General features: G+C 42.7%; 1 protein-coding gene across 1 annotated transcript; it reads right to left on the reverse strand.

Annotated features, from left to right (window-relative positions):
• Positions 1-22,791, reverse strand: gng10 (guanine nucleotide binding protein (G protein), gamma 10). Its single transcript, XM_041185859.1, has 3 exons — positions 22,572-22,791; positions 5,246-5,377; positions 1-1,434 (listed from the first exon to the last, which is right to left on the reverse strand). The coding sequence occupies exons 1-2, from the start codon at positions 22,650-22,652 to the stop codon at positions 5,252-5,254; spliced, it is 207 nt and encodes a 68-aa protein (XP_041041793.1). The 5' UTR covers positions 22,653-22,791; the 3' UTR covers positions 1-1,434; positions 5,246-5,251.
• Positions 22,792-24,422: the final 1,631 nt, after the last annotated feature.

Below are 24,422 nucleotides of genomic sequence, written 5' to 3' on the forward strand. Positions count from 1 at the left end.
TTTCAGGGATACTTACTTTTAATAACTTCACAAAGACTTTTCAAAGTCATGCATTTGTTACATGTAACAATTCAAATACTTAAACAGATTATTACCAAGAGAAATTCATTAAACCACTGAATGCTTTGTGTAATTCCAAATTATATTACCTTAAATATGGAATAAACATATTTAATTGTTAAATTGGCATGCATTACTAAATGTTTTAGGTTACATATACTCAGCAGGTTTAAATGATTTAAATTAGGCCTGTCCTGGCGTATCATGCACCAAAACTCACAATTTTGACTGGTTGAGGCTGTAAACCTGATATGAAATTGGTGCCAGAACAGCACAATGTCCAAGGCTGAACTTCAAATAACATTTGAAATGGATTTCAGTATTTTTGTGACCAGATTGATCCACCAGCTATTCATTTCACACCACATCACATTAGACATTTTTAAAAATTATCTTTCAAAATAAATTTAATGAAACCATACAAATGTGCTACATAACAGTGGCAACAGTTACAATTAAAAATGAATGGAAAATGTTAGTGGCTGTTGATTCCCAATCATGTCACAGCATCTTGAAAAGCTGTTTGCAATTCTTTGGGATGATTTTGTGAATAATATTCAAGCATTTCTCATTTCGTAATTGATTTTTCTTTTGGTAACCTATAGAGCTAATAATGTAAAGGTCTAAGCTGTGTCTGTGACTTGTGATCTTTCTCCATGGCAGTAAAAATAAGAGGGTAACATGCGTGAAGTGCGCTCAACAGTGCTGCACTGTCCAACCAGTCAATGCACCCAATGAATGGCTTCATTTTACTTTATTTAAAAAAATTCACTTCCTTTTTAAAATCAAAATTAAACATGTTAAACAGATATACACTAAAATATTGCAGGTTTGGTGCTAGATTTATCAGGGTTATTTCACTCCTAATAATTCATCTGGGATTCTCATTTTAAAACCAAGGTGTAGTGGGTCCCATCATCATCACTGACAACAGCCCTTCCTCCAAGAACCCATCAACTATTTGACTTATTAACCTGTAACTTACTACAGACATAGGTTATTTCATTTATCGGAAACAACGAGGGAGATATTAAATGCAGGCACAATTTTCTTTGTTTAGTTTTAAGTTACACTCAAATCCCAGGACTTCTGCACACAATCAACCATTTGCCCTTAAACCAATGGCAAGCTTACTACAGATTGAAAATAAAGAATTTTCATGTCAGCAACTTGCCCACTTCCCTTAGCTTGCTAATAAAAAATTCTATTTTCCCCAGAAGGTTGAATACTGCCAGATTAGTAGGAAACTGTTATAAAGGTGCTAATAAATACAGAAAACATTTTGGCAAAGAAAAGTAACAGCACAGGAAAAACATTCTTCATAAAGAGGCAGCATTAGTCATAGTCGGATTTCTTCCAAAGGTGTCCAATTTCCTGCAAGAGAAAAACAGGTCATAAAAATGAAACAAAGTGTCCTAGGGAAATAACTAACTAACAACAGATTATTGATAAAAATATAGTTTGAGGCAGAGAGTGGCCTACAGGCATAAGAGAATGTGGAGAAGATCTTAAGTGCTAAGCAATGTTTCAGATAATGGGTTTTAAATAACACACCCTCTTGGCGGTGTTCTGTAGAGATAACTGGGCTATAAATATTAAAGCAAACACAAAATACTGTGGATGCTGAAATCTGAAATAAAAACAAAAATCAGGTCTGGCCCCATCCATGGAGAGAGAATCAGAGTTAACGTTTCAGGTCAATTACCTTTCATCAGAATCAATGAAAGGCTATAAATATTATAAAGGCTATAAATATTATTTTATCTGGCATGCTTTATTTCCTAAGCTCTGGAACATTACCTTTTCATTCAAAACTCTGCTGTCTGACTTGCACCAAGTCCTGTTCACCCAATCTTTGCGCTCTTTGACCTTTATTGGTGCTCTTGATTTTAAAATTCTCAGCCTGGTTTTCAAACCCTTCCACAGCCTTGCTCTTCCCTATCTCTAACCTCCTCTAGACCCACAACCCTCTGTGCTCCTCCAGTTGGGGCCTATTGCACATCCCCAATTTTAATCGATCCACCACTGGTTGGCCATACCTTCAGCTGCCAAAGCCCTAAGCTCTGGAATTCCCTCCCTAACTCATCTTCTCATCTCTCTCCTCTAAAACCTACTCCTTTGACCAAGGTTTTAGTCACCTGTCACAAATCTCCTTATGTGGCTTGGTGTCAAATTTTGTTGATAATGCTCCTGTGATGCAGTTGTTTACTGCATTATCCGTGTTTACCACTGTATTAATGAAAGTTGTTGTAATGATGAACTTGTGATAGATACAACTATTGCCAATATTTAATACTCCCATCAGCAGTACCATTCCCTGCTAGTAACAATGATGAATAAGATTAAGTCCAGGGATGTTAAATAAATATAATTTCTCCCTTTGTTTGTAGCAAAGGTTGGCTAAAAGCACCTTGGGTTGCATTTCTCTGTTAAAGGCACCATTTAACTGTAAATTGTTGTAGCCTTGATTCTCTGATCTGCACTCCTCACAAGCACAGCTCCCCATAAGGACTGCAAAATTAGCCCTCTGACTCCTAATGGCACCATCCAAAATAGAAGACCAGAGGCCATTAATCAAGCCAAATCTACTTCATAATAGTCTCCTCTATGTAACCAAACTTTGCTAATCTACAACAGATGTAAGAAAATCTATGGAAAAAAAGTCACATTAACCCAATACAAGTGTTATTCAAGGTCAACCACAAACATACTGTAGTCCAAACAACACATCAGGACTCAAGTCAACTCTTTGCCCATTAATAAATCCTAGTGTCATTATTAATGATCAGCAAACATCTAGTTCTTTTAGGATGAGTTTTTAATTTTCTCTCCTAACAGTAGCAATTCCTGCTAATCTCTTTTGCCAACCTGCCCAATTTTTGTGCACAAGAGTTAGCAGAAAATTCCACCAAGAAAAGAGGAGCATCAGTCATATTCTGTCCTCACTCAGTCAAATCCAACCCCAATCTTGTCATCACTCAGCTAAATCCCACCCAAATCAAGTCTTCACTGAACATACTCAGATCGTCAGCAGAAGTCACTAGAAAATACTCAGGACCAAGAGTGGTCTCGGAGGTCCAAGGCTACCCTTGCCCTGACTTAGGCCCTTAAGTGGCCAATTAGGAATTAGGTGTCGCATCCCTCCCAACCACATTTTTTTGGCCAGCGGAAGAGTTCAGGGATGGTGGGGAAAGCCCAGCAGATCACCCTCCTCAAATCTCGGGAGGGAAGGGGTGGGCACACCTCCATCACTGGCCCCCTTTCCACATCGGGTGCCAACCACCCCCCCCGCCATGCTCCCCAGAGGTGTTGCTTCCCCACCTGGCCTTGCTGACATGACCCTCAACCCTCTCTCCCCACCACCACCCGCCTCCACTCCTGTCCTGCCATGGGAATCCCACGCTTTCCTCTACCCTGGTTCTTGGACTTAGGATCTGGGGATTGCTTGTAGTCTCATCAGTGGCTGCCACTCCCAGGGGCACTGCTTGGGCTACAGAGCTGCCAGCTAAATCTAATTGGCCACTGAGGCTGGACACCTCCCAAGTGAGGAGTGGAAATCCCGCCTCCATGGAGCGTTGAATTGCTGCAAGGCAGCCGACATCAGCTGAGACATGTTCACTGCCAACTTGTGAAGTTTTGTCTGTGTATTTTTTTCTGAATTAAATTGATTGATTACCTCTTAAATTGGAGTCTCTAGCTCAAAAAGATCCAATGGTTGTTTTTGCCCAGAAATGATCCATTTACCCCCTATCCCTTCAAGTTCTAAAAGCCCATGACAATGACATTAGACAGCTAAAGCTCTAGGCCAGTGCTTCCGAAACATTTTCCCACTCTGGCCCCATTTTGAGGCTTGAAAATTGCTGTGACCCTATTGTGAGCGCCGAGTGGGCAGGATGCAGCTGAGAGCAGGGGCAGGGGCAATGGAGAGCTGCTGAGTGTGGGGGTGGCAGGGCTATTTAGACTGCAGGGTTTTTAAAAAAATATAGAGCATCCATCTATTCACTGACTTTTTTGGGACAGGAATCAGGCTTCAGGCGACACCCATCAGTTAAAAAAAACCCAAGGATTTAATGGGGCCTCAGCTGTTAACACTCAGCCACAGCAGCCATTGCTGTCTCAGAGCTTATGACCCCAAAATTTCATCTTGCAACCCCACTGTGGGTCATCACCAAAATTTGGGAAGCCCTGCTCTAGGCCATTACAACAGCAACTCAAATGAACAGTGAAGCTTTAGGCTTGGTAGAATTTGCACCAAATAAGGTTAGGGTTAGAAAACTACTGGTGATTCTTACAAAACCAGGTGACAACAAGTATCATGGAAAGACATTTCCAAAAGAAATCCTGAAAGCTTGTGGAGCTTTATATATCCTTACGATGAAGAATTGTGTATGATGAGGAAATACTGCAATGGCTTCACTGTGATTTAATTAGGTAACTTGTACTCAAAAAAAAGTATTTTACAGCTTAAAATGAAGAAAATGGTGGCATGCAAGGTGGCTGCAGCCAAAGCAAACTAGATTCTGGTCTTATTTCAAACTATGGTTACAATAATAGGGCTCTACAAGAGCTTTGCAAGAGCTTGTCTAGAACGCTATCTTTATGACTGACCCAACCCATCAGCACCTTCAAGCTGGCTCAAATACACAGAGCTATGGAGACAAGACTTCATGCTTTGCATTCCAATTCTCTGGAAAGGCATGGACATGGAGTTTATCTGACTCAAGTCTTCAAAATTAATGAGGGCATTGATGATATGTAAGTGGATAGTTTGGTTGAAGTAATGGAGCTGAGGAAATGAAGTTGGTTGTTTAGAAGCTTTCTCTCAGGTGATGACTGATCTGTGGAAAGGCATTCCAGAGCTCGCAGTGAGGAATGCTGCTTGCATTTCCATTGAAAGCTACAGGATCATGGCTGACGGAAGGTAAGATTTTAGGCATTTAACCACTTGTCTGAGGTCTCCTGGGCTTTGACACTAAGGGGGTCAGAGGAACTTTCAAGAGGGAGGTTCCTAAATGGGTTACAGGTCACCTTTTTTGATTCTCACAGGAGTTGGGGGAGGGGTGGTGGTGGTGTTTGGATACAAGAACAAGGTCCTATGGGCCCTGATAATCTCCCGTTTGAAGTACATTGAATAACACAATATAACATAACACGGACTGCTAAGCTTAAGCGCTGCTTGGTGTACCTGGTTTTAGAGAAGAGAGCAGGACCTAGGTTCTCTGAAGGGGTTGCTTCCTGCAGGTAATCCTACCAACAGTGCATCTTTGCAGGCATTCTGGACACAATATTGTTGGAGTTCAGTGGCAGCTTGCGAAACCTGGATTTTAAAACAGAGTTTGTCTGGTCAGGGACTACATTTCACACACAATAGCAAAGAAAGATGTGTGTTCTGCCCAGAAAAAATTTAATTTATATGTCATCAATTTAACCAACTGAAATCTGGTTTTCACTTTCTCCACAGCTTGCACATCCCAATTTCCTTCACCCAATCATTGGCTACTGTTAAACTTTTCTTAGCCAGTTGGTGAAGGAGGAGTTCAGAAGTTAATCTTTTCTCAGTTTTAGGTTTATTCACAAAATGAAACATTACAAATGTATTGCTCCTAATCTTAAAATCCACCACTAGCATCAATAAGTTTCTCTTTATATGTGTGCTCAATAGGTCTTGTGGCGCAGCTGGTAGCGGCCCTATCTCTGAGCCAGAAGCCCCAGGTTCAAGTCCCACCCCAGGACTTGATGACCAAGGAATATGTGTTCATAATGTGGCTAAAACAGGTTGATTGTTACCTGTAAATCCTTCCATTGTGCCTATGATAGGCAGTAAAGTGCGAGAGTCTCCTGGCCAGCCATGCTTAGTGCAGAGTGGCACCCCTCAATTTATAACCTCTGGCATTATGCCGGCAACTTTTTCCAGGAAAAACTAGCCATGGAAACAGACATAAGCATGTGCTTTGTCACCTCATGTGTCACTAGACACAGGAAAGTCCACATATGTGTGCTCAAGTCATTGTCCAATGAGTGCCCCCACCCGTAGTCGCTTAAACATAATTTATACAGTTAACAGCTACCTCTGCCCTAAGCTCTGGAATTCACTCCCTAAACCTCTTGGTCAATCTACCTCTCTCTCCTCCTTTAAACTTACCTCTGACCAAACTATTGGTCACCTGTCCTAATATCTCCTTCTGGGGCTCAGTGTCAAATTTTGTTTGATAATACTCGTGTGAAATGCCTTGAGATGCATTTATTTGGCACCTTTAACAAAGCAAGTTGTTGTTCCACTTATTGGACTCTGATGCGTTTCTTTCGTTCCTTCGGTTTGTGTTTTGGCCTCTCTATTTTCTCCTGCACTAATTGTTATTCCCACTATAAACTTCTCCAGGCCCACGGTTTTGTTTTAGGAATTCTTGTGCCAGTTCTATCTTTAATTTAATGTTATTGTTGAGGGTTTGCCAGTATATCTTCAAACTGCCTCAACATGTTGACACAACTACCACAACACTGAAATCTCTTTTTTCTCCGTAAATTGAGAATCTGAGGAAATCCAAACTAGAAGCAATAACTCACACCACATCAATGATGCACATTATTCATTTCAGTGCGTGTGTGTTTTTGGCAGAGGGTTGGGGTGTGGAGTGAAGGGTTCAGATCCTGGTCTAAATTTTGCCACATATGAAGCAAATAATCAGCAGCTGTTGCCTGCTATGGGGATGTTAGCGAAAGAGAGGGGAGACCAATCAGTTGAAGGATCTATGTCAATGCCAATGTTTCTTAGTAGTACAGAAGATATCAGTGTCTTATTTAGTCTGATTTAACCTACAATCTTTGCAGTGTGAACAAGCCGTATAAAATTGTATATTGTAAAAAATGTTTCTAAATTCTTGGTAAAGCAATGCCATAAAGGCAATAGGAATCTATTAGCTCCCTGTTTATAAGTTTTGAAGGAAAAAATGACCCAGAGTACTGAATCACATACTCAAAAGTTTATAAATAATGAGCTAATGTATTCCTATAGATCACATTTACACCACTGAACAGTTTTTGGACCACTCAAGTTTAGTCATTGAAATTTATGAAAGGTCATTCTTTGCTTGAATCATGGAATGATACAGCACAGGAGGAGGCCTTTCAGTCCATCGGGCCTGTTCCAGCTCTTTGAAAGCTATCCAATTAGTCCAACTCCCTCTGCTCCTTCCTCATAGCCAAGTTTGCCATTTTTCTGAATACTACTATTAGAATGTCACTTCTTGTTCTCTGTGTGTCTGCTTTTCATAACAGTAAATCTTTGAGACTATGGCTGTATGTGCATGGTGGACAGGGAGTGAGGAGTGGAGATTGTGGCGTGGGAGTAGGGAAAAACTGTTCAACACGTAAATAAAATTCAAGCTTTACATCAGGTATTAAAAGGACATGGGGCAAAAGGCCCAGAGATAAGGCGGTCAGCCGCGTTCTCACTGAATGGTGGTGGATCAGGCTAGAAAGGATAAATGGCCGCCTCCTGTTCCATGTTCCCAAGTTGGGCAAATTATCAAATGCAAACTTCACAGGGTGCCTAGTATCAGCTTTGGCTCCTTTCTTTAAGATTAAGATCGTATTCCTTCGTGACTATATCCCAGCCTGTGCACTTCATCACATTCATGCAACAGCTGTCATTCATTTTCTCTCGACTCTTTTGCATTTACCAATGGCCTGACAGCGAAGTGAGAATCCCTAGTGCCTTGCTTAACTTTTCATTTGCCAGCTTAGTTGTTCACATTAGAGTAGAGAAGGTTCAGGCATTATCTGATTGGAGGTGTTCAAAATCATGAAGAACACCACCAAATATTCACCATCTCCCCCGTCAACACCACAGTGTATCTACTGCACACTGTAAAAGGCCCTAAACAGGTACATTTAATAGTAAAACGACACTGCTCATTTTCGAGGACACATCCAGTTATAGACATTACCTTAATGTATTTTTACAACTTATTATATTCCCACAATACCCTTACTTTCATTTGTTTTATTTGAATGTCTTTGCTACAGTTGTCCTTGCTGTTTTTCAACCTGTTCCTTTCATTTCTCTAATCTTCTGACTTGTTTCCCACTGCCCATTGATCCTGACAGAAGACAAAAATTTCTGATGACTATTTCTGAAGTTTACCAGATGTAGAATTCCTGCTTGTGGGGAATTCTTCTCATGTCCGATCCATTCTGAACAGGACTCCCCTTGGAGACAGAAACTGTAACCCCTGCCTCAGAAAATGACTTATAGAATAACATGGAGCTTACAGCACAGAAACAGGCCATTCAACCCAACTGGTCCACGCTGGTGTTTATGATCCAAATGGTGGTGGTCCTCCCACTCCTCTTCATCTAACAACAACTTGCATTTATATAGAAGCATAGAAAAGCTACAGCACAGAAAGAGGCCATTCAGCCCATTGCGTCTGCACCAGCCAAAAATAAAAATTAAAAAAATGTCTGTCCATTCTAATTCCCAACCCACTTTCCAGTGCCTTTGATACAATAGAAGTGGCAAGACGTTTCACAAAAGGGTATTAAACAAAGTCTGACACAGCCACATTAGGAGATAGTAGACAAAGTGATCAAAACTAAGTGAATGACGTAGGCATTAAACAGTGTCTTAAAGGAAAGAGGTGGAGAGACAGAATTCAAAAGCCCAGGGGTTAGACAGCTGGCCTGGCCGCCAATGATGGAGCGATTAAAATTGGGGGATGCTCAAATGGCCCAGAGTTGGATGAGCACAGAGATCTCGAGGCTTGTAGGGCTGGAGGGGGTTGCAGGGCTAGGCAAGGCGATGGAGGAATCTGAAAAGAAGGATGAGTGCTTCAAAACTGAGTTGTTGCCAGATCATGAGGTAACGTGGGTCAGTGAGCAGAGAGGCGTGGCGGGTAAATGGAATTTGAAATAAGTTAGGACCACAGCAGCAGAGTTTTGGATGAGCTAAAATTATCTGCCACAAAAGCAAAATACAGCAATCAAATTATTTCCTTACATGGAAATTTTGTCTGATAAATTGCTCCAGTGAAGTGCCTTGGGGAGTCTTGCTCTGTATGCAAATATAAGTTGGTATTTAAGACCAAACTCCTTCACCCCTCAACGGCAGCTCATTCATTCCTAAACTTCACATTTCTATGTTTGGAGACAACTGGCATCTTATTTAACCCACGTAACCAAATGTCTAAATAATTGGGAAGTGAGAGGGGAATTTCAACTCTTTCTTGGCCACAATTTCAGCGTGTAATCTTAATGCCTGATAAAGGAAATATTATCACACCAGTGCTAAAAATGACTTCCAAGTTGTGAGGTAGAGCATGTAGCAAGACAAAACCCAGTATTAGTTGGTCAGCTAAGCTGCAGTTTGTGTGACAGGATGCATGTCTTTTTCATTTTTTTTTAGAAACTACACTGTATTTAAAAAGTTCTAAAAATACACAGAACCTCTCTGCAACCTTTTGAGAGAGTTGGGCATCATTAGCAAGACCAGCATTTATTGTCCATCCCTAATTACCTCTGAGAATGTGACGGTGAGCCCCCTCATAAAAGAACTGAGTGGCTTGTTGGTCCATTTCAGAAGGTAGTTAAGTGTCAACCACATTGCTGTGGGTCTGGAATCACATAGAAGCCAGACTGTGTAGGGACAGCAGATTTCCTTCACTCAAAGGCATCAGTCAGCCAGATGAATTTTTACAACAATCCATTAGTTTCACAGTGGCACCATTACTGATACAAGCTTGCTCTTCCAGGTTTATTTAATTCATTTTGAATTTAAATTCCCCTGTTGCTGTGCAGGATTTGAGCTCATCTCTCTGGATCATTAGTCCAGGCATCTGACTTACTAATCCAGTGGTTATGCTGTTATGCCACTGTACATATAGACAAGCATCAGGGTTAAGGTCAGCGTTAGCAGTCTGGTCCCTGCTGGGTTATTGGTAAAGATTTGGCACTCTCTGCCACATTGTTCAGTTCCAAGACAGGGAATTATTTTGAGCAAGTACAAACACAAATCTTTGAAGGTGGCAGGACAAGTTGTGGAGGCCATTCAAAAAGCAGATGGCATCCTTTTGCTTTATAAACAAGGGCATAGAGTACAAAAGCAAGGACATTAAGATAAACCTTCGTAATTCAACTTAGGCCCCAACTGGAGTACTACGACCAATTCGGAGCCCCGCACTTCAGGAGTTTGGCAAGATCTTAGAAAGGCTGCAGAGGAGATTTACAAGAATGATACCAGGGATGAGGGACTTCAGTTATGTGTGTGAAGGATCATTCAACTTAGAGCAGGAATGGTTAAAAAAAAGTTTAACAGAAATATTAGAAAGTTTATTCGGAGATATTGAAAGGATTTTGATAAGAGCAAATAAGGCGAAACTGCTTCCAATAGCAGGTTCGTTGGGAAACACAGCACAGAGACTTAAAGAGCAAAATGTTATGTTCCCCTGCCAATGGGTTTGTAGGTGGGTAGTGCCTGTAAAATTTCTTGGATGGCCTTCCCACTGGGTTCCTGCCTGACCCAACCTCTCTGAAATTTTACACTGGGACAGGTGACGCCTAGGCCAGCTCTCCTGCTCTTTCCCCAATCGAGGCCCTTAAGTAGCCAATTAAAGGCCGTTTCCTGCCTCAATGTTCATGCTGGTTGGAGGTGCTCAGGGACGGGGGAAGCAAGCCCGAAAAGTAACCCTGTTCAGCCCTCGAGTTGGGGGAGGGTGCCTCCATCAGCAGCCTCCTTTTAACATCGGGCATTCCCCCCCCTTCCTACCCCACAAAAGGACTGGCCCCTGCAGGCCCTCCCTACCAATCCCTCAACCTCTCTACCAATATCCTCACCCTGCCAGGGCTCACCTCGCCCCTGCCCTGAGATGCCCAAAACTTACCTGGTCTTGGACTCCTGGGACTTAATACTCTGGGGACTACTTGAAGTCCCAGTCCTGTCCACTGCAGCTTCTGGCATTGCAGGTACTAGAGAGCTGCCGTTCTCTGAGGCAGGACTTCCTCCCAATACAGGGCAGAAGTCCCACCTCCAGCCAATTAATGCTTGTTGGAGGGAGCAGGCAGGGTCGGCAGGGATATGTTTTCCTCTGACTCCTTGGATGGCAAGAAGGGAAACCCTGCTATCCTAAAAATCTTGGCTAAGGTATTTGGCAAAAGCACATGAGGGAAAATAAGGAAATTTTCTTTTAAGCTGCAAGCTGTTATGATCTGGAATGCACTGCCTGAAAGGAAGGTGGAATTAGATTCAACAATAATTTTTTTTTTAAGAAAGGGTATTAGATAAATACTTGAAGGGGGATGATTTGCTGGGCTATGGGGAGAGAGCAAGGGAGCGAGACTAATTGGTTAGCTCCTTCAAAGAGCTGGCACAGGCTTCTCTGGCCAAATGGCCTTTTCCTGTGGTGTATTCTATGAACTGAGCACCTGCTGAAAAATGCATTCAAATTTTGTTGAATGTAGCCAGAAAAAAAAAATCAGCAAAAATGACAAATATTTGCCAAATGCTAAAAAATATCTGAAGTACGAACATTGTTGAAAGATTTAGATTCTTTTTCTCCCTAGTACAGTTAGTACATATTTAAAAACTTGGTCCAGTGCATTTTTTTTTTTAAACAGTGTGACATCCTGTATAAGATCAGAACCTAATACTATGCAGATAGTTTCTCTCCTTGAAAGTCATCAAAACGGCCATTTGGAAAGTCTAATTTCAGGTCACTAATATCTTGGGAGTCGACTAATTAGAAAGCTGAGATGTAAAAAGGGATCATGATCCCCAAACGGCACAGTGCAACGGCCTCGTAACTCAAAAATAGTGTCACCATTCCAAGCTTGCCCATCCGCGGAGAGCCACTCCATCACGAATCAAGTCGATTTTCATAGTCAGGAGCTAAAAGCATCATTAATGTTACTATTCCTGCAGGCTAATGTGTTAGTAATTTAATTTGATCTAATTATCTGCGTGGTTAGGGTGCACTACCTTGAGAACATGCCTGGCACAGCTTCCAATGTTTTCTGGGACAATGGCTTGTGGGGGGGGGAAGAGAGGGAGGGAGGGAGGGAGGGAGGGAGGGAGGGAGAGAGAAGAGAGAGAGAGAGAGAGAGAGAGAGAGAGAGAAAAGAGAGGTGCAAGAGGCAAAAGTAAATCATGAAACGATAAAGCCACAGGATCATAAAGCCCACTGCGCCTGTACTGGCTCTTTGAGGTCAATCAAATTAGCCGTACTCCTTCCCCGATTGTCCAACAAATTTTCAAGTATTTATTCCATTCCCTTTTGAAAGACACCATTGAATCTGCCTCCATCGACCTTTCAAACGGAACATTCCAGATCACAGCAGCTTGCGCCACAAATACATTTCTCTGCATCTTGCCTCTGGTTCTTTTGCCAATTACCTTAAACCTGTGTCCTCTGATTACCAATGCTCCAGCCAGTGGAAACAGTTTTGCTCTTTACTCCAGCAAATTTTAAAACATCTCTAAAGACTCTACATTGGGCAAGAAGGAACTTGAGAAGCAGTTACATCAAAGTGCTGGAGCGCATAAGCATACACTGAAGATAAGGTAAGAAAGAGGAGCAGTAAGAGGCCATTCGAACCTGCTCTGCCATTCAAGAAGATCATGGCTGATCTGATTGTGGCCTTAACTCTACTTTCCTGTCTGCACCCCCCCCATAACTCGTGTCAATTAAAAACCTAACTGAGCCTTCAGTATATTCAATGCCCCAGCCTCCACTGCTTGCTGAAATAGAGAATTCCACAGATCAACGACCCTGAAAGAAGAAATCCTCATCTTGAATGAAATGGGAGACCCCTTATTTTGAAACTGTGTCCTCTAGTTCTAGCTTCCCCCATGAGGGGAAACATCCTCTCAGCATGTACCCCGTCAACACCCCTCAGAATTTTATGTTTCAATAGGCTCACCTCTCATTTTTCTAAACTCTTGAGTATAGCATAATCATAAGTTGGTCATTATTCCATTACAGATTAACATTTTTGGGGGTTTTTTTGGATATTTTAAGAGTTATCTCTGCTTTTCTTGCTCTTTATCCATTGAAGTCTAAAATTTCTAATACTTCACCCTTACAGAAACATGCAAGATATATTTACAAGGGCGTGAAAGCTGTAACATAATTAGAGTGAGTTATATTCCACTTGGAGATTTTCCATACAAGCCCTGTAATTTTCAGTATATTTTGGAACAAATACTAATAACCAATTAAGTACTTGGAATTACAGCTCATTTTACTGTTAGTTTAAGGAATTACAGGACATACTAGCCAAAAACAACACAGAATGTAATACAACTGTGCAGCAGGGTCAAAGAAAAAGATGCTGAGGGTTACGTACATTGGGACTGCAGCAGCCTTCCATCTCATAAGACGATGGTTTGCGCTGTGCTGTTGAACTCAGTGTTAAGCATCGCCTGGTGTAGCTCAGGAGCCCCACTCTGCAGCAGAGACCGCCATGCCAGAGGAAGGCAGTGAGCTGAGAACTTGGTGTACAGAGGAACCTGGGTGTCCTGGTACATGGATCACAACGTTAGTTGTGCAGGGACAGCAAGTGATTAGGAAGGCAAATGGAATGTTGGTGTTTACTGCAAAGGGAATGGAATATTAAAAGTAGGGAGGTTTGACTGCAGCTATACAGGGCCTTGATGGGACCACATTTGGAATAGTGTGTGCAGTTTTGGTCTCCTTACTTGAAGAAAGATATAACTGCTTCAGAAACAGTTCAGAAAATGTTCACTCAACTCAATCCTGGGATGAAGGGGTTGTCCTATGAAGAAAGATTGAACAGGCTGGGCCTATACCCACTGGAGTTAAGAAGAATGAGAGGTGATCTTATTGAAACATAAGATCCTGAGGGGACTGGACAGGGTGGACACAGGAGGGTGCTTCCTCTTGTGGGGGAAACTAGAACTCGGAGACATAGTTTAAGAATAATGGGTTTCCCCTTTAAGACAGAGATGAGGAGAATTTTTTTCTCTCAGGTCATTACTGTGTGGAATTCTCTTCCCCAGGATGCAGTGGAGGCTGGGTCTTTAAATTTATTCTAATCCGAGATTTTTGAGATAGATTTTTGAGTCACACAGGAGTCAAGGGTTATGAGGGGCAGACAGCAAAGTGAATCTGAGACCACAGCCAGATCAGCCATGAGCTTACTGAATGGTGGAGCAGGCTCGAAGGGCTGAATGGCTCCTAAATGTTATGTATGTTCCTATGCAGAAGGTGCATGATTCGCTGGCCTCTGTTTTCCCTGGGTCCTCTTCTCAGCCAGCTGATCTTTTCAATTTGCCAGCCTCTCCCACTGCCCTTCCAAACAGTCAGCCTCCAGTGGTCACGGCCGTCAGTGACCATCTCCCTGTTGTCAGTGTTGATGTCCGCCAAGTTCATATTTTGCTTGCAGGTGTCCTTGTAGTGGAGGTATGGATGCCCAGGAGGTCGTGACCCAGTGGCCCTTACATCACACAGAGAGTCTTCGGGTATATGGCCGTCATCCATCTGATAAACATCGCTGAGCCAGCGCCAGACATTGGCTTAGCAATGAATGTATGCTGATGCAATTAGAACCCTCCAGGACCTTTGAGTTGGTGATCATGTCCTTCCAGAAGATGCGAGGATACGTCTGAGACAGCGAAGGTGGAAACTGCTTTGCTGCCTTCATCAAGTTAGGATACAGAGCAGCAATGATCTAACTAATATCACGCAAATATAATCATTCTCATAATATTGTGATTTATTGTAAAAGTAGGTTAATAGTGGGGCTTGGATAGTTTATCTATGTGTATGTGTGTGTGGGATTTAGTTGAATTGAGACAGCTGGCCTCTAGGCTTTGACTCATCAAAAGAAGCTAGGTTCAAAATGCTAAATACGTAAACATGGCTGAAGTCTTAGAATGTGAGGTGAGGAGAATTTGCATTTTTAGATAAATCAGGACTTCAAAGAGGTGGTAGGATGTCACACCTAGCCAGAGAAGTTAAGCCAAGAAGCGTATCTATTTTCCCAAAGGTTACTGACTATATTTGCATCATGAATAGATTTATATTATGAGAAAGGTAAAGTTCCAAAGACATATGGGAACAAATGAATTTACATTAAAAGGGAGAAACATGTATAAAGGCAAATGAGGCTGTGTGTCAGGGAAGGCATTGTAAGATCTACCAAAAGTGTGAAACGCCTCCAGTGTTTGTGCTTTAAGCCTGCTGTCTACTGAAACTGAAGCTGGGAAAAGCCATTTTGAATTCTACTGTCCGGGGTATTGTGGTAACTTGCTGACACCTGTTTAAAATCTGGTTTTTTTAATCTATTTTTTAACCGTTGCCTTAATTGGGGAGGGGGGGGGGGGGGGGGGGGGGGCGTTGTAACTGGAAGCCGGATTAATTAGGGATTTTAGGAGTTATTATAGTAGGAATTTGTAAGCCTATGTATGTGTTTGAAATCTTTTCTTATGTTAATAAATGATCAATTTAGTTTTCTAAAAATCTCACCACAGGAAAATTGTTGTGATTGATTTGAAATTTGGTATTCTTGCATTTATCCCGATGAGTACAAGATGAAACGCTTCAGCAATGTGGCTCTCTCAACTCAAGCTCCACCTACCATGCGACAGTAACTGGAGTTGAAGTGATTTCAACCTGCAACTGCTACCTATCAACCCCTGAACACTGACACACATGTCTAACCTTGTAGGGGAGAATAAATAGCAATTCCTGGCAAACAGCATTTCCCAGATTGCCCCATATGCAACGTCTCAGAATTACTGTGGATTCAAACTTAATTCCAGAGCATAACATCTACGCTGACATTCCAGTGCAGAACTGAGGGACTTTCGAATGAGACGTTAAACCGAGCCCCATCTGCCCTCTCAGGTGGACTTAAAGATCCCATGGCCCAAAGAAGAGCAGGGGAACTCTCCTCGGTGCCCTGGCTAATATTTATCCCTCACCTCATAGCAGTAAAATAATAAATCTGGTCATTATCACATTGCTATTTGTGGGAGCTTGCTGTGTATAAACTGGCTGCTGTGTTTTCTACGTTACAACAGTGACCACACTTCAGAAGTAGTTCATGGTTGATAATGGTCATTATCTAGCATTTTGTGATGTGCATGTTATCTATCTCTTGCCAGCCCAACACTGGTTGTTGCCTAGTTCCTGCTGTAACTTCGACAGAACCATATAGGATAATTAGCAAAAGGAAACAAGGAGAATTGTCTAATGCAGGGACCTGTGACGGATCTAGAAGGCACTGCCGAAAAGAATGATGAAGACTGATTCAACAGTAACTTTTCAAAGGGAAAGGGGTGAATACTACAAAAGGATAAACTTGCAGGGCTGCAGGGAAAGAGCAAGGGGAAAACGAGACTAACTGGATAGATCTTTCAAAGAGCTGCCACAGGCACAACAGGCTGAATGGCCTTTTTCTGTGCTGTATGGCAAAATAAGCAACGGCGACATGAGGAAAAGCTTATACAAGCAGCAAGTGGTTAGGATCTGGAATTCACTGCCTGACCGCACGGTGGAGGCAGGGTCAATCGAGGTTTAAGAGGGAATGGAATCATTATCCCAAAAAGGAAAAAAAAATGTGCAGGGCTGTGAGGAGGAGAGGCACTAGGGCGGCTCGCTCCTTCAGAGGACCGATAGAGACACCAATGGCCTCCTTCTGTGGTGTAGCCATTCCATAATAGGAATGTAGAGAATAGGAGCAGAAGAAGACCACTCAGCCCCTCGAGCCTGCTGCACCTTTGGACCAGACCATGGCTGATCTTCTATCTCAATGCCATTTCCCCGCACTTTCCCCATATACCTTGACATCTTGAATTCTAGTGACCTCTGACTTGAATACACTCAATGACTGAGCCTCCAAAGCTGTCTGGGGTAGAGGATTCCAAAGATTCACCATTCAGAGTGGAGAAATTTCTCCTCACCTCAATCCAATACCTCTTACTCTGAGGCTGCTCCCCCACGTCCCCCGCCACTCGCACCAAAAGCTTGGGGAAACACCCTTCCTGTAAGAATATTGTACGTTTCAATGAGATTATCTCCCAATCTTTGAAACTCTAGAGGACACAGGCCCAGTCTCCTCAATCACTCCTCGTTGGACAGTCCCACCATCCCATGACTCAGTCTGGTGAACGAATGGTTGGAATTTTATATTTAATAGAGAGCTGGATTTGGAAAGGATTGTTAGAACAGGAGCTTTCTCTAAGTTGAGGACTCTAGTTTTTACTGAGAATGAAAATGAGTGTTTACCGCTTTCAATCAAGACAAAAAAAAAAGTGTGGTGATCGGCTGCAAATATTGACACACTCCCAGGGAATCCCCTGTCCTAACTTCTGGAAAACAATGTGTGTTCCCCAGAAGGGAGGAAATGGCATCATTGCAGGAAACATTTTTGAATCAGAGGCTAAAACTAGCAAGGCAACAGGAAAGCACAAAAAAATCTGAAGCCGTCATACAGCCCAGTTGCAAAACCTGTGTCAATTAAATTCAATTTACTGTAACTTTCAAGTTGTGCCATTTTTAAAATCATACAGTTTTAATCATTTCTTCATTTCAATTGCTGCTGAATACTATAAATTGGAACTAAAGAATGCTACATATGGAGAAAATCACTGTGGAACAATTCTCAAATCTTAGCACCAAAAGTAAGACTTTTAAGATGCAAAAATGTTCCTGCATCCTCCTCAGAAAGGGGAACAACTTAATTCCCAAACTAGTGCTTCCCATCTTTTTCCTGGTGTGACCATATTTTAATGCCACAGATTTCATGTGACCCCAGAGTGAAAAATTAGGGGGTACAAGGGCTGTTGAGCTGGCGGGAAGGGGGGAAAAAGAGCAAATGGGGTTGGAAACTTCAGTTGTTGAATTTGGGGTGGGTGGGTGTTTTAGTTCTTTGTTCTTGATGGGTGTTGGGCGAACAGGAGTTGAACGTTGGGGGAGTTGATGAAAAAGCAGAGTTTCTATAAAGGAAAGAGAGCACCTACTTATTCACAGGCTTCTTTTGCAGCAGCAATTGGATCTGTACATTAGGCCGCACCCACCAAAGAAAGAAAGCGAGAATTTAAAGGGGTCTTGCAGATGTCAGGAATCAGTCCAAACTCCATGGCAGCCACTGTTGCCTTGGAGCTCACAACCCCAAAATCTCATCTCTCCGCAGTTTGGGAGGCAGACCGCAGACAAGCAGCTGTAAAGAGAGTCCATTAGGTCACTCTCTATCAAGAAGCAATCTCAACTTGGCAGAGTCAACTTGTCCCATCCCACTATGAGGGCCTCTTCTATCTGTCAGTCAGAGTCAGCAGACAGCACAGATTCAGTAACCTGGTTGAATTAGCTCATCTGCTACAAAGCAACTCCAAGACGGAAATACACAAAAGCATTTAAACTGCTCTTTCGCACTTTTCAAAATAAATCCTTAACGCTCTTGACAAATTAGCATGCGTCTCACATTTGCAATACCACAGGATAAAACCATAAGGGAACTGGTAGTTGCTGACTCTCTGGGTTATTTTAGGTTGGGTTTACATGGTGCAAGTATGCAGTGCTTCTAAACAACAGGGTTAGCACTGGGGCAAAGCAATTTCCACTTAACACAGACATCAGGCTTTGCCAATAAAATCCGAAAATGCTGGAAATACTCAGCAGGTCAGACACCATCTGAAGGGATTGAAACAGAATTAACAATTCAGGTCAATGACCTTTCATTGAAACTCTCAAAGGTAACTCAGGGCCCAATCTGACCCTGGATCAATACAGAATATAGACTCAGAGAGGGAGAAAGTCTCACCCTGTTTGAATTTGAAAATACAGTGTGCAAATCCAATGCATTGGTAATTTGAGGTTACCGAAAGTTCGGGGAATGGGTAGGGGTTGGATCTATAGCACCCCCGGGCCTGCTGGAAACATATCTTCCCACAACAACTTGCATTTATATAGTACGTGTATCATAGCAAAAATGTCCCGATGAGCTTCGCAGGAGCATTATCAAACAAAATTTGACAACGAGCCACAGAGAGAGATGTTGGACAAGTGGCAAAAAGCCCTTTTACAACCCTGAGCTTCCTGTCACTTCTCATTTCAATTCTTCACCTGGATCCCACTCTGACCTTTCTGTCCTTGACCTGCTACAGTGTTCTAATGAAGCTCAAGGAACAGCATCTCATCTTTTGACTCCGCTCCCTACAGCTTTATGGTTTCAACGTTGAGTTCAATAATTTTAGATCATAATCTCTATCTCCATCTTGATCTTTGTGTGCCTTTTTTCGCTGGGTCAGTCTTGTCTCATTTCTTCCTTTATCCCTTCATGTTGCATTCAGATGGCAGCTATCCAGCCATTCACACCTCACCTGGACACATCCATTTCTTTAATTTACCCATTACCATGAAACCTTTTGTCATTTCATGGACTCCAGAAGCTCCAGAGAGCAGCTCACCGCCACCTCCTCAAGGGCAATTAGGGATGGGCAACAAGAATGCTGGCCCAGCCAGCGACACCTACGTCCCATGAAAGAATTTTTAAAAAATTAATCTCCCCTGCCCTCCACCCTGTCACAGACCTCCCCTTTTGTTCTCTTTTAAAAGAAAGCAAATTACTCCAGATGCTGGAAATCTGAAATGAAAACCGGAAATACTCAGCTGGTCAGGCAGTATCTCTGGAGAGAAACAAAAGTTAATGTTTCAGGTCAAGATGACCTTTCAACAGAACTGAAGAAAGACAGAAATGTAATAGGTTTTGAGCTGCAAGGGGAGGGGTAGTGGCCAGGAAGAACAAAAGGGAAACCTTGTGATAGGGTGGAGGGAGATTAAATAACAAAAGGTTTCATGATGCAGCAGCCAGAGAGTGGTAATGGATACAGTAAAGAAACAAAAGATGTGTCCAATTGAGACATGAATAGCTACAATAGCAGTCATCTGAATGAAACATGAAGGGGATAAAGGAAGCAACGAGACAAGATTGATCTAGCAAAAAGAGAGATACGATGGAGGCAAAGGTTATGATTTAAAGTTGTTGAACCCAATGTTAAGTCTAGAAGGCTGTAGTGTTGAGTCAAAAGGTGAGGTACTGTTTGAGTCTGTGTTGAGCTTCGCTGGAAGCCCTAGAGCAGGCCAAGGACAGAAAGGTCAGAATGGGAGCCAAGTGTTCTTCCTCACCCCACAGCCACCTCCTTCCACTTGCCCAAAACCTATTCTGTTTCTATCTTTCCTCAGTTCTGATGAAGGGTCATCGAGCCAAAACATTAACTCTGTTTCTCTCCACTGATGCTGTATGACCCGCTAAGTATTTCCAATATTTTCTGTTTATTGCTTGGTCAATGAGGTAGGTATTAAGGGGCATCTTAAAGGAGGAGGAGAGAGAGAGAGAGAGAGAGAGGTGGAGAGGTTTAGGGAGGGATTTCCAAATCTTTGGGCTGGTGACATGGCTGCCAATGGTGGAATGATGAAAATCAGTTTGCGTAAGAGTCTAGAACTACTGGAGTGCAGAGACCTGAGGGCTGTAGAGGATTACACAGATAGGGAGAGGAGAGTCATGGAATGGTTACAGCACAGGAGTTCATTCAGCCCACTGGACCCATGCTGGCCCTCTGCAGGAACAATTCACCTAGTTCCATTCCTCCGCCTTTTCCTAGTAGCCCTACACATCTTTCCTTTTCAGATAATGATCCAAATCCTTTTCAAACGCTTCAACTGATCCTGCCTCCGCCACACTCTTTGGCAGTGCATTCCAGATCTTAACTACTCGCTGGGTAAAAATGTTTTGCCTCATGTCACCATTGCTTCTTTTGCCAATTACCTTAAATCCGAACCCTCTGGTTCTCAATCCTTCCACCAACGGGGAAGTTTTTTCCCCCCCTTCAACTCTGTGCAGAACCCCTCATGATTTTGAATACATCTATCAAATCTCCCCTCAACCTCCTTTTCTCCAAGGAAAACAGTCCCAAGTTCTATAATCTATCTACATAATTGTAATTCTTCATCTCTGGAACCATTCTTGTGAATCTTTTCTGCATCCTCTCCAAAGCCTTCACATCCCTCCTAAAATCCAACAGCCAGAACTGCATAAAATACTCCAGTTGAGTCCAAACCAGAGAACATGGAGCAGGTTTAAAAATAAGGGTGAGAATTTTAAAACCAAGGCTTTGCTAGACTGGAAGCAAATATCAATTAGCAAGTTTGAGTTGGGGGAGGGGGTGAACAAGACTTGCTACAGGTTAGGATACGGGCAACATATCATCAGCTGAAGTTTACAAAGGGTCCAAAGTTGAAGAAATTAAATGTTTAAAAAGTTGACACTAACCCCACCCTACAGCACCTCTGGCAGTGCAGCACTTCCCGAATACTGTGCTAATACATCACCTGAGATCAAAGTCTGAACTCACCAAATTCTGATGAATCAACCTCAGGCTAAAAGGCAGCATCATTATGAACAGTCATTTGATTTAAAAAATGCTATTCTTCTTGTATCTGATCAAACACAAAGTGTAGCCTTTTGCAACAATGACCAGAACTAGGGGACATGGTTTAAAAATAAGGGGTCTCCCATTTAAGATAGAGATGAGAAGAATTTTTTTCTCTCAAAGAGCTGAGAGCCTTTGGAACTCTCTTCCCCAGAGAGCAAGCAGAGGAGGCAGGGTTCATGAATATTTTAAAAGGCAAAGGTAGATAACGTTCTTGACCAACAAGGGAGTCAAAGGGTCTTGGGGGTAGGTGGAATGTGGGGTTGAGGTTAAAATCAGATCAGCCATGATCTTAGTGAATGGCAAAGAACAGGATTGAGGGGCTGAATGGCTGACTCCTGCTCTTAATTTGTGTGTTCCGAGCTCTAAAGATGCGTCATATGGACTCAAAACGTTAACTTTGTTTTTTCTCTCTCCACAGATGCTGCCAGACCTCTAAGTATTTCCAGCATTTTATTTCAAAAAGGACTTGCTTGGCCATCCAGCACTTTGGGACATACTAAGGTATTGAAAAGTGCTACATAAATGCAAGTCTTTCTTTCCACACTGCTCCAACAAATTTAAATTACTAACCTTTGGCGGAGTGTGTAAATGCAGAGATGCTCTGAGCTTCTCCGCTCAGCAGCCAGGCCGGAGCCAAGCAACATAAACAGGCTTTTGTCTGACTGGCACTCAAAAACATGCGGCTACGAGAATGAAAACCAGCGGGAGATGACCCGAAAGACAGTGTCTTAACACTCGGGGCTGGATGAATCGCGCCCGGGTTGCACTGTTGCTTTCGAGCAACTTTGTACAACTTTCTTTTTAAAGAAAAAAAATAACTTTTGCGCGCACGTAACAAGGGTGGCATTTGCCATCCTGTACGACAAAAATGCATCTTAAACTAAAGGTGCAAAATGTAACTTTACATCGCCGAAATGCATTACTTTTTGCTCCCTCCACTCGTGTAACTTCGAAAACTGGATACATTTGTTGCAATTTCTTTTGCCCGGATCCCCGGGAATGGAACGCTCGCGTTTGTTCCAAAATGTAGCAATTTTGTATCCACACGCTTCATTCAACCCACCTTCATCCTCTCGATCCCTGCCTCAAACTTCAGTTGCTCCACCATCCTCTGCATGCTCGACACATTTGAGTTTGTACTCATGCTTTCTTCCCTTCTCCCTGCAAACAGCTCTGCTTCTTCTCTCTGTCTCCCTCTTTCAAATGCTACTCACTCTACTCTTGGGCTATACTTTGCAAACAAAAAAGCTCCGCCCAGGCTCCCATTAAAGGAACTGATGTCATCGGGATTCACTAGAGGGAAAGAGACCAACCCCCTGAAAAACACAAGCACACACTCTGTCAACTATTGTCAGTGAACGCAAGATGGATAAGTCTCCCGACAGAAGCGCTCACACTGCCATCTACCAGCCCACTGTAAGGTTTGCAGCAGTGTTAGTGAGTGTTTATAGTCTGAGGGCGGATGCTAATTATCTAAGCAATAGAAAAGCAGTCAAGCTCAAACGTAAGTATTGAAAGAGCCAACTGTGTTTTATTAAAATAAAATATTGCGGACGCTGGAGATCCGAAATCAAAACAAAAAAACTCTTCAGGTTTGGCAGCATCTGTGGAGAGAGAAACAGTTAACATTTAGAGCCCAATATGACTTCTTCAGACCTGAAGAAAGATAGGGATGTGATGGATTTTGTGCTGTTGAAATAGGGGAGGGTGGCTGGTGGAGCAAAAGGGAAGGTCAAGGGATAGGTTAGAGGGTGGGGGAGTTGTCAAGGATGTCATAGAACACAAGGCAAAGGGAGTAGTAATTATGGTATTGACGATACAAAACATTGGTCCAGAGTAGATGTTAATAGCAGGATAAAAGTCAGTGCTGTTTGAAAGCAAAATAGCAGAATGTGTTGATAGCAGAATAAAGGTCAGTGCTGTTTGAAAGCAAAAATATCAGAACAAGATACAGACTGGCACCGGGGGGAAAATATCAAAACGGAGGACAGAGTTCATGGTCTGAAGTTGTTCAGCTCAATGTTGGCTGAAAAGAGCCCAGTCAGAAGGTGAGGTGGTGTTCTTCCAATTTCGGTTGGGCCTCACTGGAACATTGCAGCAGGCCAAGGACAGAAATAAGCAAGTCATTTAATTTATTGTGTTTTATTACAGGGAGACAGAATAGCAGCTATTTAAAAAAAAGTCAAGATGCTGGTTGTGGCTCAGTGGGTGGGCTTCTGAGTCAGGAGGTTCAAATCGCCACTGCAGAGATCAAACACAAACCTCTGGGCTGACACTCCCAACTCCAGTACTGAGGGAGTGCTGCACTGTCTTTTTGGTTGAGAAGTTAGATCAAGGCCCAGACTGCCCTTGAAAAAAGATGTAAACGATCTCATGAGACTATTTTGAAGAAGAGCAAGGGAGTTATCCCTACGGTTGCCAACTCTGACCAGAGATAGTCTGAGAGATGTTGGCGGAAGTGATGTCCCGAGAAGCCATCAGAAGTGACATCCTGACAGAGATTAGTTGAGCCGAATGGCCTCTTTCTGTGCTGTTTGGTTCAATGTAATTCATGTGGGACTGGCAGCCATAAAGATACAGCAGAAAGCAGCTTCAGGGCTCTGCCCCATTGAGCTTTTCCATCAAGCTAGTCACCTGGTCTCGGGTCACATTGTCTGTTTCCGTTGACTGTGAACACTGATGTAGTGTTACACTGAGTGAGAGGGAATGAACCTGTCTCCACTAAATTCCACTACTGTGTCTGAACGATTCCTTCCCCTACCACTTGCTGTCGGGGAATGGAAATCTGCAGCGCACAACAGCCCGCCCAGTCACCACCAATTCAATCCAACACTAATTAATAACATGAATAACACTAAATAATCACTATACCTGCATCTGGCCAGCCTTACATTGGATCATAATCGGCGCCTTT

The sequence above is a fragment of the Carcharodon carcharias genome, chromosome 4 (genome assembly GCF_017639515.1).
Source record: "Carcharodon carcharias isolate sCarCar2 chromosome 4, sCarCar2.pri, whole genome shotgun sequence".
Taxonomy (NCBI): domain Eukaryota; kingdom Metazoa; phylum Chordata; class Chondrichthyes; order Lamniformes; family Lamnidae; genus Carcharodon; species Carcharodon carcharias.